The 16,038-nt window shown below is 47.5% G+C and overlaps 1 protein-coding gene across 1 annotated transcript; it reads right to left on the bottom strand.

Annotated features, from left to right (window-relative positions):
• Positions 1-3,806: 3,806 nt before the first annotated feature.
• On the bottom strand, positions 3,807-15,820 carry fam234b (family with sequence similarity 234 member B). Its single transcript, XM_072704929.1, has 13 exons — positions 15,686-15,820; positions 14,253-14,795; positions 13,925-14,047; positions 13,589-13,822; positions 13,101-13,216; positions 12,612-12,762; positions 11,140-11,290; positions 10,462-10,656; positions 10,248-10,329; positions 9,994-10,158; positions 6,289-6,409; positions 5,533-5,765; positions 3,807-5,366 (listed from the first exon to the last, which is right to left on the bottom strand). The coding sequence occupies exons 1-13, from the start codon at positions 15,720-15,722 to the stop codon at positions 5,364-5,366; spliced, it is 2,154 nt and encodes a 717-aa protein (XP_072561030.1). The 5' UTR covers positions 15,723-15,820; the 3' UTR covers positions 3,807-5,363.
• Positions 15,821-16,038: the final 218 nt, after the last annotated feature.

Raw genomic sequence — 16,038 nt, 5'->3', positions numbered from 1 at the left:
TCATTTGGTAAATTTGCTCCAGCTCACCGACCTGCAGGCTGCTGTGGGGTGGCGAATGGGGGAGAGGAGGCGGGGAGGCCAGCCCAGAATCACAAGCTTTAGGAGGAGTTAATCTGCTGGGGCTACACCAAGAGGGGGCACCAGGTACGCTCTGGCCTGGAAGCCCATCCCAAAGCCGCCAGCAGCCAAGCTCGGAGTGGCGCAGTGAGGGAGGCGTCACTCAGCCCCCAGTACCCCAGACCTGTGCAGTGCACCCTCAATGCCACTGCTGCCAGTCTGCCAGACCTCCGTTGAAGATGACGATTTCAGCAAATGAGGAAGGCAGGTGACACTGCGGACTCCGACCGCTCACCGGCCATCGAGGGCCCTCCACTCACACTTGCACAGCTGCAAGGAGCCACTGGACCAACAGACAGCTGGCTGTGGCTGCTCTGCTTGGCCATGAGGAGGCTTGCCTCAGCTGGGAGGTCCAGCTGGCCGAGGAGGTGCCCCGAGCTGTAGGAGCAGCGTGGCCAATACCATCAGAACCTCGAGTGGCCACATAAGGCCACCTGATCCGGGGAGCAGGTTCCTGTCGTGTTATTGAAAGTATCACGTGCAAGTCCATTTGTTGAGAAGATGCAAACTATTTATTGAAGTTCTTCTCCAGGCGAAAAACACGTGCCTCTTTTTTAAAGAATCCCCTGTGCCCGATCCCTGGTGCTGCCGTATGACATCATCTTACAGTTGCCTGCAGTGCTTTTATAGCTACTGCTTAAAATATTAATAACATCACATCTCCCCTTTCTAGAACCAATGGGTGGACTATGGGTCAACTACCCTCCAACCTGCCTGCCCTTGGCTCAACACGATGCCTCGTCATCCTTCCCTGCGGCTGTGCCTCTATTAATCCTGCCATCGTGCATCAAGCACCACGTGCCTGCACCGGTCGGCCGCTGCATTGAGACATATATTTCAACCCCTGTATTAGCTTAGTCATTTCATCTTGTCTGTATTAGCTTAGTCATTTCATCTTGTTTGTTTGACTCATCTGCCGGCCCCTGGAGGATGGGCTCCCCCTTTGGGTCTGGTTCCTCCCAAGGTTTCTTCCTCTTAGGGAGTTTTTCCTTGCCACCGTTGCCTTTGGCTTACTCAATGGGGGGTCCTTACGAGGCAGAAATGAAAAGCGCATTGAGACAATGTAATGTTGTGATAATGCGCTATATAAATTGAATTGAATTGAACTATCCAACTGACTATCCAACTGACCTTAGTTGATTATTCTACCTTTCTGCTGGGAGGTCTGCGCCTGTCTGAGCCTGAACATACTAATCTTTAACTCAGCCATATAACAGTAAACATTTACCTTCACGCTACATCTCTCTGGCTATTAATTACAAAGTTACTTGTTATTTTAAACATGTTTTAAACACATTCCCATTTTGTACCATTATATACACATATATATATAGTCCAACTTGGTTTCACCACAGTACACTCAGACCTGGTTCTAAGAGTTCTGGTTCCGCCTCGACGGTTCTTGTACAACAGAACCCTAAAGTGGCACACTATCTGGGGATGGCACATGAGTACCATCACTGCTCTGCTCAGGCAATGCTGGCACAGGAATGAGATGATGGCGATTTTGTCTCACCGTCCCATGACAACGGAGCACGAGGTATGAACGTGGAGTTTTGTGTTCACCAAGCACTGTTCCAGGTATTCTCTGGCTCTCTTGTGCTGTGATGCCTGTTGTACTGTTATGTATCCCTCATTCTACTCCCGCTTTCCTTCTGGGCAACAGAAGCACCATTGGAAAGAGCAGGATTGAGCAAAGCTGGAAGCATTGGGAACGGCGTGTAAAGCCGCCCCCCTATGAGGAGCTGAGCAGAACTGTATCCAGTGTGCAGTGGGGTAACTATGCCAACAAAGCGAGGTGCAGGTCAGCTGCCTTTTTGAGGAGATCCTTCACGGCCTTTACTGCATGTTCAGCTTCGCCATTATTTTGGGGAAATTTCGGAGTGCTATCAGAAGCCGTATGACTGGGCAAATGCTGTGAAGGACGTTCCAGTGACCTGCAGCCCATTATCTGTCATCAGTGTCTCAAAATGCCATGCTGTGCAAAAATTGATTTCAGATGGACTTTAACATCTGTAGATCCTGAGAGAGTTAATAGAGCAATCTGCACCTATCAAAGTGAACTTTATTGTCATCTCTGCTGTATACAGTATCTCAATGTGAAGTCCTCCACCAGCAGATGGGTCTTTCTCTCCAGTATAAACAAGTTAACCCCCAGCTTCTGCCATGGGTGCTCTGGGTATTCTGTGGGTATCAGTGATTCTTTGTGGTTCTGTCTTTTTTTGCAGCATATTCGGAAATTTAGGGCCAATTCGTTTAGCTGCTGACTCGGGCCTGGCCACCATACTGACAGTCGTGCACGCTCCTTGCATTTCACTACACCCTGGTGACCCTCATGCAGTTTGGCAAGTACATCATTTCTCATGGTTGAGGGGATGACTAGTCGAGTTCCCCTCAGCAAAAGCCGATCTTTAACCTTGAGGTAGGTCTATTTTGCCCAGTACAGCCTAAGCACTGGCTCACAGATGCAGTGCGCTGGCCAGCCTTGTTTGCATAACTGCATCACGTGTGCATACACACTGTCTCTCCAGCTCCAGTTAAAGCTCATTCAGGTATGTGGCTTTCACTAGCAAGTTTCCCTTGACCATGTCCACATATATGTTTGTCTCTTCAAAGAATTTGTTTTCATCAGGAGCCACGCTCCTCTTCACCGGTGCATGTGACAGTGTGTCTGCTGTCCACAAATATTTCCCTGGCACTTGAGCAATGGAGTAGGAGTAATGCATTAACCGATGTGAAAATGCTGAATATGTGGAGGGAGGGCATCCAATGCTTGTGACCCCAGGAGACTTACTAGTGGATCGTGATCAGTTTCCAACAGGAAAAGTTTGCCGATGAGGAAGTTCCTGAACCTATCACAGGCCCAGGTCAAGCCCAATGCCTCTTTCTCCATCTGTGCATATTTCTGCTCTGTCTGTGTGCGAGATCGCGACACATAGGCTACAGGCTTCCACGCTGCCTCCCATTTTTGCAGCGGCAGCACACCACCTAAGCCGTATGACGATGCATCTGCCGACACCTTGCAGTCTCTGTTCGGGTCAGACATACAGTAAGTAACACCAGGGGGAAACCAGTGCCTCTTTCAGCCCATTAAAAGTTTCTACACGTTCGCAGTCCCACAGCCAGCAGTTCTTCGGCAGGAGATCTCGCAAAGGCTTGTCTTTCTCAGCAAGTTGTGGGATAAACTTCCCAAGCTGACTGACCGTGCCAAGGCAGCTCCTCAGCCCGCTCAGATTTGTAGGCTCTTTCATTTTCCTGATGGGTCTCTGTTTTCCCCACATCAGGGCTAATGCCTCTGGAGGGAATCACATGACCCCAAAATGTCACCTCTTGTTTTTACAGGTGGCACTTGTCAATGTTCAGGGTGATGCCCGCCTTCTGGATCTTTCCCAGTGCTGCATGTAGTCGATCATTAACATGGCAGACAACCCCCTTGAGACCCCCTGTGACCTAAGTCACCACCCTCTCTTGAAAATGCTCAGGCGCAGAAGCAATTCCAAACGGCAGATGTCCTTAGCAGTATTAGCCGAATGGTGTTTTAAAGGTTGTAACTCAATCTTCGGTCAGGTGTATTTTTCAGAACCCTTCTGTTGAAGTTGTCTTTTCGGGCAGCCCTTTGCCTTATCAGTTCCTCCTGAGAGGACTTTTGACACCATGTCGTGTTATTGAAAGTAACACACGTGAGTTCATCTGTTGAGAAGACGTGAACTATTTATTGCAGTTCTTCTCCAGCCAAAAAACACACACATCTGTTTTTTAAAGAGTCCCCAATCCCCAGTGCTGCCTTATGACATTTTACAGTTGCCTGTAGTCATTTTCAAGCTGCCACTTTAAATAATAGTAACCCCACAGTTCCCTCTAAGCCACGTAAGGGGAAGGGTCTGCACCTGGGGGTACCTGCAATGCCAGTGCCTGCCAGCAGCCCAGCATCAGCCAGCCTCCCGGTCTCCTCAGCCTCACCAATGCTTCCAAGTGGATCAGAAACACACCAGCGGCTGCCACCGGACCACTGGGACTTGTTTCAAAGTTGAGGTGCGGACTGGGTGTGGTTGCCGGGACGGTCGAACTTTAAGGGGGGGGCAGTATAGCGCCGGTGAGATGGCTCTGCATAGCGGCGCCTATTAGCATTTCCCAGTATAATCGTGAGCCTTCTATATAGCCCCTGTTCTGTGCACCCGATTGTCGTGTGTACCCTTGCCTGTCGTGAATGAATGCTGTCTGATCCTCGCGAATCTTTACCCATTGCAGAACTTACCCACTGTGTGTGTACCTTACAGTCCAGCATCAGACCTCCCTGTGTTTCCTCGTTATGGGTTGCCAGTGGTTGTTTGGTGTCTGTGTTTATCCTTTTAAGGGCTTAATAACAGGGCATTCCTTCCCCTTAAATCAAACCTCCTAGTTTCTCGCCTCCACCGCAATGCTTCGGTCTGCCAAACGCTACAGTATCATTAGCAGTGCTTCGGACACGCATTGTTCATATCATATAGCACTGTAAATATGATCGAAGTGGTTAATCTGAGTAGCCCAAATCAGGGACTACGTTATGCCCTTGTTCCTTGGCTGTCTGAGTGTACTTTGAGATTATCGAATTTTCCAGTCACGTGACATTCTGTTATTACTCTAAGATGCTGTAAAATAATATGACAAAATAACGTCCTTAGAATAAATTAGATGACCAGTAAATATATAGCCATTCACATATCTATGTACTTGATCAGTAGCACACTTGTCTTGTACCACACAAGCCAGACCTACACAGAGCAGCAAAGAGAAATAAAAGCAAAGACATGCTTCTCAAGGAGAACATCACTGTTAATGTACTATATGAATTAATTCAACCAAGTCTGTTACTAAAGTGTTGTTTAAAAAGCTTTTGACCAGTGTTGGAATGTGTCCCAAATGCGTTCAAACAGACATGCATTTTTTGTGCTTTCTAGTGAAATTGTAGTGGTGAAGCCTAACATATCAGTGCTGTCTTTGTAAATGATGAAACATTTCATATGCTATGCAGAGACAGAGCATAAATAAATAAAACAAATTCCTTACAAATAAAACCTTAACATTTCTAAGAACAATTATCCCATGTCCAGTAGTCTGTACAAATAGCTAGGAAACAAAAAAAAAATCACATTTTGTGGGTGAGATTTGTGGTTGCTTAATCCAGTGAAAACGATACTCCACCCCTTCTGCGGTTCTCACGCGCTGCTCCATGGTGACGCAGAGTGGGCCCAGGAACATGTCACTGGTCACTGCATGTGGGTAGAAACGACACTGTCACCCCCACACTAAAACAATACTCCCTCAGTACAGCACCACTCTTCCTGGCTCTGGTGACGTACAGCTATGTAACATAAAACCCTACATGACCCTCCCATATTTCAACCTTTCAAGACCACAGATTTCCTTTGTCTTTACCTGATGTGGACGAAAAGAAAGCTGCCTGAAGAATTTGTTTATCTCGAAATCCCCAGGCCTGAGGGACTGGCCGGTGTGCCGGGGCTCGCCCAGCCGCAGGGTGCGGCCGTCCGTGATCAAGGCCTTTACCCTCATGCGTTTGACCACCTGAGCGTCAGGCTTGGGGTCTGCTGGCGGGTGCCGTGAGGAGACCGTGACATAGGACGCGTCTTTCTGTTGCTCCTGGTAACTCACTGAGGGACACAGAGAGAAATAAAGAGAGATCGATGTTCGTAGTGTCAGTATACTGACACAGGGAGTAAAATAATATAGCTGTTAGAGAAAAGGAATTCAACAAGAGATCCTGTGGGAGATGGCACTGTGAAATGAACACTTCCTATGCTGGGAACACTGGCACCTTCAGTTTATGTTGTAACATAAGAAAATACACTATATCAGGCAATATAATGTGTGAGGATTTGGCCACAGTGGTGACATCGCCATGCCAGCAATAAAGGGCAGTGCCTGGCATTGCCCCGTGGAAACTCCAATTGACCACAGCTGGCGGCTAATAATTCAGGCCCTCGGGCTGTACTTCAACTGAGGCCATGAAGAGAGGAAAAGAAAGGAAGTATCTGGCTGTGTTGGCTTCCTGACAGCAAAAGACCAGTTTACCAGTGTAGCTGTCTTTAATTAGTCTGTTTATATAGCATAGGCGTACAGTGATTTCTGTGACCAGGTGCTTTAAATGCTGCATGGTTGAGGTGAATTTGTCACCTGCGGCAGTGAGAATGGTGTCTGTTGTACTCGTAAGCTCCGCGAGGATTGTGGGGTAGGCGGGGTGCAGCAGGTACAGTTTTCGGAGGACTGGATCAGCCGGGGACGCCGCTGGAGAGGGCTGCAGAACAGGAATCAAGATAGATATATGAATTCTCAGTTCCCATCTGGGGTGGTGCAGTGGTCAGCACTGTTGCTTCACACCTCTGGGACCAGGGTTGAAGACCCTGCCTCGGATCCATGTGTGTGGAGTTTGCATGTTCTCCCCATGTTGCTGTGGGGTTTCCTCTGGGTTCTCCAGTTTCCCCCCACAGTCCATAAACATGCTGTGGTTAACTGGAGTTACCAAATTGCCCCTAGGTGTGCTTGTCAAGTCAAGTAGGTTTACTGTCATTTCAGCCATGCACACAGTGAAATGCAACATTGTTCTTCCAGGACCATGGTGCAACACAAAGAACAAAAATAGAAAAAACACAAGACTGCACAAGTGCAGGCAGGACAGAACTATATAGAGTGCAAGGAGAGCAAATTGAGAGAGCGTGCAAGATGAACACAAGAGCAACAATACAATATTACAGGGCAATACAACATACAGTGCAGTTGACAAAAACAGTACTAGTTTGAAAGAATACAGTATTATGACAGACACTGTGTTCTAGCAGAAGAATTGTGTAAAAAATGCAAGATTGTGGTACATAGCAATAACTAAATAACTGCTAACAATAGCAACAGTGTGATGTGTCTGTGAGAGAGGGGAGAGAGACCCCGATGATGTGACAGAGGGAAGAGAGACCCCGATGATGTGAAAGAGGGGAGAGAGACCCCGATGATGTGACAGAGGGGAGAGAGACCCCGATGATGTGACAGAGGGGAGAGAGACCCCGATGATGTGACAGAGGGGAGAGAGACCCCGATGATGTGAAAGAGGGGAGAGAGACCCCGATGATGTGACAGAGGGGAGAGAGACCCTGATGATCTTTTCTGCTGTCCTCACTATCCTCTGTAGGGTCTTGAAGTCCAAAGCGGAGCAATTCCTGTACCAAGCCGTGATGCAGCTACACAGGGTGCTCTCGATTGTCCCTCTGTGGAACATGGAACTGGAGGGGGGAGGTGGGGTCTCCTCAGTTTCCGCAGGAAATAGAGATGCTGCTTGGGTTTCTTGGCAATGGAGCTGGTGTTGAGGGTCCATGTGAAGTTCTCAATGATGTGAACACCAAGGAACTTGGTGCTCTGGAAGATTTCCACTGAGGATCCATTGATGTTCAGCGGAGAGTGGTCACAGTTGCCCTCTGAAGTCAGCAACCATCAATTTTGTGTTGTCAACATTCAGAGGCAGGTTGCTGGTTCCAGACCAGTCCATTAGCCGTTGTTCCCACTGATCGGACCCACCACAGTTGTGTCATCAGCGAACTTAATGGTGTGGTTTGAGTTGTGCCTTGCTGCATAGTCATGGGTCAACAGCATGAACAGCGGAAGGCTGAGCACAAAGCCCTAGGGCAGGGGTCTCCAACTCCGGTCCTGGAGAGCTACCGTCCAGTAGGTTTTCTATCCTACCCGGCTTCTGATGAGCCACACCTGTTCTCAGGTGAATACCAGGAGCAGGTGTGGCTCATCAGAAGCCAAGTGGGACAGAAAACCTACTGGATAGTAGCTCTCCAGGACCGGAGTTGGAGACCCCTGCCCTAGGGGGTCTCTGTACTCATGGTGGTGGTACTGGAGATGTTTCTCCCAATCCTGACTGACTGAAGTCTCCCAGTCAGGAAGTCCAGGATCCAGCTGCAGAGAGAAGCCCAGTAGTCTCAATTTTCCTATCAGATGCTGAACAATGATTGTGTTGAACGGTGATCTGAAGTCTATGAGCAGCATTCTCACATAGGTATGTTTTTTGTCCAGGTGGGTGAGGGCCAGGTGAAGGGTGGTGGTGATGGCATCATCCGCTGAGTGGTTGGGACGATACGCAAACTGCAGGGGGTCCAGTGAAGGGGGCAGCTGTGATATTATGTACCTCATGACGAGCCTCTTGAAGCACTTCTGATGTGGGTGTGCGATGGGATGGTAGTCATTGAGGCAGGATACTGAACACTTTTTTGGCACAGAGATGATTGTACTGACTGACGCGTTGGAACGACAGTGGTACTCGGAGAGATATTGAAGATGTCCATGAGTTCTCCTCACATCGTGCATAGAAGTGATTCAGCGCATCTGTAAGGGAGGCCTCATCATCACAGGCAGGTGTAGATGTCCTGTAGTTGGCCCAGATTCCCTGCCACATGCATCATACGTCCCCAATGTCTTGGAAATGACTGGATTCTCTGAGCATGTGCACACCTTGCCGCTCTGATGGCCCAGGACAGGTTGGCCCTTGTTCTTCTCACCTGACCTGGAGGCAGTGTCTCTGGTTCTCAGCACCGCGCGCAACTCTGCAGTCATCTATGGTTTCTGGTTGGAGTGCATGATGATGGACTGATGATATTTGGGTAGAACTGACTTGAGATTTGCATGGTTGAAACAACAATAAACAGTCTGTCTGGGTGGGTGTTTTGTAGCTCACTGATGGCTCCTTAAAGTTCAGCCAGTGCGTTGCTGGCGTTAGCACTGGATGGGATATATCCTGCAACTACGAGCATGGTGGTGAATTTGCGTGGTAAATAAACTGGTCTACATCTAGCAGTCAGAAACACTGCAGCGCTGAGCAGTAGCTAGAGACCTGCACAGCATTCCTACACCATTCTGCGTTAATGTAGACACACAAGCCCCCCTCCTAGTGTCTTACCGGTCAGAGTGCGTTTCTGTCTAAACAAAACATTAGCAAGCCAGTTATCTGTAGTCCGTCATCGCTGAGCCATGTCTCCATAAAAACAAAAACACAGTAATCTCTGAACTCAAGCTAGGTATTCCAGTTTATTGCCCAGCGAAAGAACATTGGCGAGTACGATGGAAAGGATAGCTGGACCCCTGTCCGCTTGCTGCGATTCCGCTTCCTTGTGCGATTTCCACTCCCCCAGCCAGTGGCATCAGACGACCCTGCGGTCTGAGGGCCTGGCCCTTCTAGCAAACCGAGATTGCATAGCTTGTCCAGCACTCCATCCTCAAGGTTATTTTCCTGTTGCTGTCTTAGTTTTAGCAGGGTCTGGCGGTGACAGACATGTGCACCAGTTGTTCTGATACACATGTGAGCAAATATGTGGTGTGAAAGTCGACTGTAACCACACTTTTGCACCAAAGCGTTGGACCCAGAGAGGGGGCTGTGACTTAGGGCGCCGCCATCTTGTTTGACAAGAAGTTGTGTGTGTGTGTGTGAATGGAGTGTGTGTGTACCCTGCGATGGGTTGGCACCCAGTTATTCCCTACCTGTTATTGACCCACCATGACCTTGAATTAGACAAGCAGGTGCTACATGGATGGAGTCACATCATACACAGACTCAAAATAGAATGAGCTATAGACTTAAATACCATGGGGATAGCTACTGCACATATGAGATCTATTCATATCCTGACTTACATACTAATGGTCCTTCCTTAAATAGGCATACATACTGGTCATGCATCCGACCATTTATCCAGTGCTAGTTCTTGGGGGGGGGGCAACATGCAATGTGCATCAACCATGGAGATGGGAGTTGACCATTATACCCACTAAATGTTCATTCTGATACCTTCTGAATAAGTGTTATAGGACTGTGATGCTCATCTGCCTACTCACCGTTGCTCTGGAGAGGTTCTGAGGCTGCTGGATGTCACCGGCCCAGAACAGGAAAGCCGACTGGCCAGAGCTGGTCAAGAGCGAGGATCCCTCCAGGTGTAAACGCGGACACGCAAACTCTGCCTCCCAAAGGTTCTGCCCACTCGCGCCATCGATGACCTGCACCTGGAAGCCAAAAGCAGACAGCTGACTGTCACACGGCGGAGGCACCTGGGAAGGATACCAGTTCTGGCATGCAGAGGGACATGTGATACCTTTCTGACTCCTGGACCAGCAGACTGCTGGATCAGAAGGTCTGGTATTCGATCTCCATTGAAGTAGCCTGGCGTTGGACGGCTAGAAGAGACAAAAATCGCCCTTTAGGGAAATCAGACTCCCCTGATTGACCTTCATACTCCCCAAGACCTTCTGCAGCCTCTCGTCCACCCTTCACTATGCTGTCCATCTGTTACCTGCCATCTTACCCACCTCTGTATGGCTGCGGTGCTGACCATCCACTCTGTTTGGGCATCCTGCTCTTTCAGCACTGACAGCCTGCTGGAGCCGTAAACCACGACCCAGTTGCTGCTACTGGCATTCATGTCAAACTGAAAGTACAGGTTGTTGTGGTTGCTACACAACCCAGCTGCCATGGGGAGGAAGAAGTCAACCTGATCGGGGCCACTGAAAATACAGAACAGGTGGGAAATATAGAAACTTAGAAAACAACCACTGTGTCAAATATAAGGTGTTTCTCAATACCAAGAACGCAAAGATCGCACTTGTGGTCTTGGCAAGAGCGGCCTGCTGTCTTGCCTCCCAAGAACGAACTTGGGACACAATGAATCATGGGATTGTTCTAGTTTGGTGAGGATGCAAACTATACATCCTTGACATTTGGGGCGAGAATGACATCCGAGGATTTTTACCGTCCTCTGTACTTCTGTTTCTGAGTATTGGAACTGGTCTTCGGCAATGGAAGAGGAGTGAAATGGGTACATGAGAATACAAGTACAGCCAGGTACGCATATTGAGAGACACCCATAATCTATTATGCTCTCTGGTAAAGCTCAAGAAAAACTGATCTGAGAACAGCAGGACAGTGAGGAAATGGACCTGTGGTTTAGCCTGAATGACGGACCGGACCGGGGGGAAGGAAAGCATTACCTGGAGATGTGTATAAGGGAGGAGTTGGGCTTGTGCATCTTCTCCCAGCTGGGCTCCTTGACTCTCAGGGCAGGAGAGACTTTGGTCCTGCTAGGTGCATTGCTGGTGGCCTGGGTGTAAATGTCTGTGAGCCACACTGCTTCCACGGTGCCTGGGGGTTGGCCAGACAGATCCTTCAAAACACACCCTGCTTGCTGCGAAAATGCCAAATTAACTGTCCGATGCCGGGAAAGTACTGTGTTGTTAAGAAGTCTGAACTAATTTAAGGGAACAAAAGGAAGTAGGAAATAATATACTCAGGAATGCACACAAGTGCACCGTATAAAATGAGGCACACGGCACTTTTTGTCGTAACAGAGCAAATGCATAATTACGTGCATTTGTGCTTTTTTTGACAATAACTGAATTTTAACCTTCATCCAACTAACACATACTGCATTTGCAGTACGAAGGTTAAAATGGACAGTAATTTCTTGATGGAACATGGCTGCTGCATAGATTAGTGGTCTGAGCATGTGGCTTGGAGGTGGGTGTCTCTTCAGGGGCAGTGTGTGGCTCAGTGGGCTAACCCTCTGTGCTTGTGATCAGAAGGTCACCAGTTCAAGCCCAGCATTGGCATGTCTGCACATCCTTCAGCAATGTCCTGACCCAAGAATCAAGAAAGTCCACTACTCAGCCAAAAAAAAAAGTTGCCATTTGAATTTTTCGTTGGACCGCCTTTAGCTTTGATTATGGCGCACGTTTGTCATGGCATTGTTTCCACAAGCTTATGCAACATCTCACGCTTTATTTTCATCCAGATTTGCATGCATTTCTCACCGAGATCCTGTTTTGACAAAGTGAGTTGAACCACTCCATAAAGCCTCCTTCAGCACATCCCAGAGACCTTCAACTCTGTGGTGACCAAGTCACGCGTGAAAATGATTCCTCAAGCTTCCTGAACCACTCTTTGACAATTCGAACCCAGTGAATCCTAGCCTTCTTGTCCTGGAATATGCCCATGCCAACAGGGAAGAAAAAATCCATTGATGATGGATGGAGGTGTAACCTGGCCATTCAGTAGATTCAGGTTCTCAGCTGCATGTTGCTGGGCTGTAATAGTGATCCAGTCATTGACTCTAAAGTATTTGCTGATACGAATTCAAATGGCGACCTTTTTTTTGGCCAGGCAGTGTATTTATCATTATTTACAAGTGTCGTGACAAAAAACTTCCATGTCTACTGCTGTATGTGGCAAACATGTGCTTGACATCATTTATGTGCATCCCTGAGTATAACCCTTTGTTTTGGCGATTCAACAAAAAAATATTGTCCCATTTTTGTACCAGAAGTTCATGACGTAATATTTTTAGCGTCAGAAAGGACGTGTTAAGTGGCACGTTGGGTGTGGGATGATGGGACATGGGAAGGACATCCACCACACGCCTCCTGCCTGAAGACAAGCTGAGGAGCAGAGCCATGGGCTTCCTCACCCAGTCCAAAGAGAATGTAGTACGCTCGCTGCTTGGTCACATGCAGTTCAGGCCCAATGAGTTTGCCTTGAGTAGTGACGTTAAAGGTTACCGGGTGTCCAATAGGCCCGCCGGACACCCCCGACAGTAGCAGTAGCGAAAGATCAGACGCCTAAGACAAAAAAGGGTGTTAATTTTTAGCCGAACGGTGGAGTACATGTCTGGACGAGCCAAGCATGCAAGTGCAAATGGTAGCAAAAGAGAGAATTAATCTCAAAGAAATTATATAGACAGAACATCATGCAAAGCATGAAAATAAAAAGGTTTACAGTGACTCCTGTGCAGTATACGACAACGACTTGACGTAATGCACCTGAAATAATACATGCTTCAGCCACCAGTGTTAAGACAGAACAAATGAAGCTCTTGTGAGCATTTTGAAACAACTTGTCTATACTGATCCGTGCAGTGATTAGTGGAAGTGTCATGGACGCCGGGGTCTGGGCCCACCTGGTCAGCGGGTAGGGCAGCAATGAGAAGATCTGGAACGGCGTCTCCAGTGAGATCTGGCACAGACACCACCTGGGACACTATCTGTCCCGGGGATACAGTCCACAGCATCTTACCTGGGGGGTGAGTAAGACATTAAGCTGGGTGATGGTCATTGCTGGGAAGCTACTACAGCTGATCTGAGATCAAGGCTGTCAGGTTTTAAGTGAGGCAGCTCAGTCAGTCATTTGTCCTTTTTCCTGGTGTCACCAAGCATCACAAGGGTTTCATTTTTTTACACAATCCTCAATTAGGGTGACGATGCTACCTTATCAAATACTGCACTCTGAATTGCCTTGCATCTGCTATATGAACAAACCTGCTTTGCCTTCAACATAACATTCTCTCATAGTTCCGTAACACCAACCCAGTGTGAACGTAAACATGCAAGCAGAGGTCAAAAGTGATGGAAAAGGCAGGTATGTAAACCAGTATAGCCATGATCTAACCAGTGGCGGCATCAAGGGCGCTGAGATGGGCCGAGCCAGTCACTAGGCAGATGGGACCCCGGCCCTGGCCCGCTGGCCCCGAGACAGACTGCCGCTGTGGGAATGTCCTGCGTGGTGGGGCCACAGGGCGAGCCTGTGGACGCATCCCGCACTGGATGGACAAAGCCGGTTCCTTCAGGCCCGTTTTCCACAGCACGTTCCCCCGGACAGCAGATACCGCGGCCACGCTATGCTCTGACGGAGAGAAAAATCGGTGAGCAACAAGGATTTCTAACTGTATAATCGACCTTCCTTTTTGTTTTAATCACAAGTCGGCGTGCAAACGCTCAGAAATACCTTTGCTGTTGCCCTGAGGGCCTCCCAGCCGGCTGTCATTGGTCAGCTGAGTGACTGACACTAACACATCTTCAATGGTGTCATTGTCCACGTCCCACAATGCTAGAGGGGGTGAGTTAACACCTGGATGTGGGAAAAACGTACCTTTAGTTTAAAAAAAAAAAAAAATTCTTGCACTGAGTTGCCATACTTAATAACACTGGTCGTCAGAGCAGTCCAACAGTGACTAGTGTAAAAGTCAGGACTTCCCCGCCGCTGTGCTTTGCTGCAGTCACTCTTAACATACTTATTATTGGATCAGTACTAAAACAGACTATTATTTACTCACCTACTTCCCCTAATCCGGTTTCCCACTGTGGTATCCCATTCAACTCCCCCTGCTGGCAGGGCAATAGAAAAGCACAGAGCAGCACCAGTAATACAGCACAGCAAAGTGGAACCAGGAAAACTGTGGTGCGGATCGCCCCTCTCATCCGAATCCTCTTTGCCTCTGGGTCAGATCCTGAGTCCAAACCAAGCCCGCCAGCACGAGTGGACCCTGCCCCCCCACCATCCTGGAACCCAAGATCACGGCCCTCCCTCTGACTCCAGTACTGCCTGCTCTTCAGGTCGTCTCTTTCCTGACGGTTCTTCTTGAGATGTTGTTCCCTCCACTCCTCCTCATCTTCGTCCCCTTCATCCACATCATCTTCATCTTCCATAAGCCTTCCTACCCTACCGCCACGCATGTCTGTCGTGCCTGAGCCCATACAGTTGCCCCTGCCCAGCCCATTGCGAGGGTAATTGAGGACCAGGTCATCTTCCTCACTCTCATCCTCACTGTCAGCCTGGGTGAGGGGATCGTATTCTCCAAGCTCTGAGCCCTTTTTCCCTAAATGGAAAAGACATGTTAAACAGTATTTCTCGCAAGAGGAGAGGAAAAACTGGCTATTGAAAAACAAGAAAAACGAGAACTTTTGCGAGATCTCGCAAAAGACCACCCCAACTTTGCGAGATCTCGCAAAAATTCACGTTTTTCTTGTTTTTCAATAGCCAGTTTTTCCTCTCCGTGTCCCTTCTGGGATACACATACATTTTTGTTTTGTTTTTGTAAAAACATTAATTCGATTATTGTACCTTTTGATATTCGTGAGGCAATCACACCATATTGCTAACATCAGTGAAAGTGTCTTTTTGACAACACATTCAAATTAATATAATGGATTTATAATAACAAGTATGTCGTGGCACGAAGATAAAAATACAATAAAATTACAGAAAATAAAAACATGATAGACAATATAACTCCGCGGTTATTTAGGCTAATATATCTTAAAAAGAATACTGTGAAAACAACAAATAAAATAATACAATCTGATATAATACTATAATAAATAATTAGGCCTATGTATAATGTGAAAATATTATACAGCAGAGTGTGACATCGCTAATCCCGTGGTGCGTCACGGACAGCTAGCGAGTACTGCATCGTACTGTATATACAAAAAATTGAAAATATTTTCCAGCTATATTTCCGCCATTTCCCAGAACAAAATAACATACTTGAGTAAAACATATCGATTGCATTATCATGAAATCATAGTTACTGAGCCTTCTTGTTGATTGCTATATTAATGACTATTGTGGCAAGCAGATAGAAAGCTAACAGCATCACATCGTGGAAATACAAAACTAGCTGAATAATTGTAATGTTGGGTGGAGTAGCAAAGCTAACAAAACGGCTAATTTATTCATTTTCCAGAACGCACAATTTAGTCTTACCAGGCAATTTAAGAGCTCGCGAAAGAGCTGCTGCCATCGTAGAGAGAGAAGGATAGAAATGTCACGATATGCGGGCTGTCATTTGAGTCCAGAAAGCGGTTTTTAATTCGCTATGAAGGACGCCTCCTTTTGTGGAATTCTGGGACTCGTAGTTTTACATTTTCTGACCGCATAACTATTCCATTTTTTTTTTAAATTACTAATTACTAAGCCAGGCTGTGATCTCAGATAATACCTTTAATGTTTTTCTAGCTCTGGTCAAACACGAAAGTGTCGCACAAATGTTTTGCGCATCAAAAGAAGTGGCATACCGGATTTTATCACTCATAATGGCAATATCTCTGTTTATTTTC

This window comes from Paramormyrops kingsleyae, chromosome 22 (genome assembly GCF_048594095.1).
Source record: "Paramormyrops kingsleyae isolate MSU_618 chromosome 22, PKINGS_0.4, whole genome shotgun sequence".
In the NCBI taxonomy this organism is placed as follows: domain Eukaryota; kingdom Metazoa; phylum Chordata; class Actinopteri; order Osteoglossiformes; family Mormyridae; genus Paramormyrops; species Paramormyrops kingsleyae.
This window is presented reverse-complemented; position numbering and strand designations above follow the sequence as displayed.

Coding starts and splice junctions, on each gene's coding strand:
- fam234b (XM_072704929.1), bottom strand. CDS start 15,722: ATGGCAGCAGCTCTTTCGCGAGCTCTTAAATTGCCTG. Junction 13,823..13,924: donor CCCTCAGGGCAACAGCAAAG/GTATTTCTGAGC, acceptor TCTCTCCGTCAG/AGCATAGCGTGGCCGCGGTA. Junction 10,159..10,247: donor CTGGTCCAGGAGTCAGAAAG/GTATCACATGTC, acceptor TTTGGCTTCCAG/GTGCAGGTCATCGATGGCGC.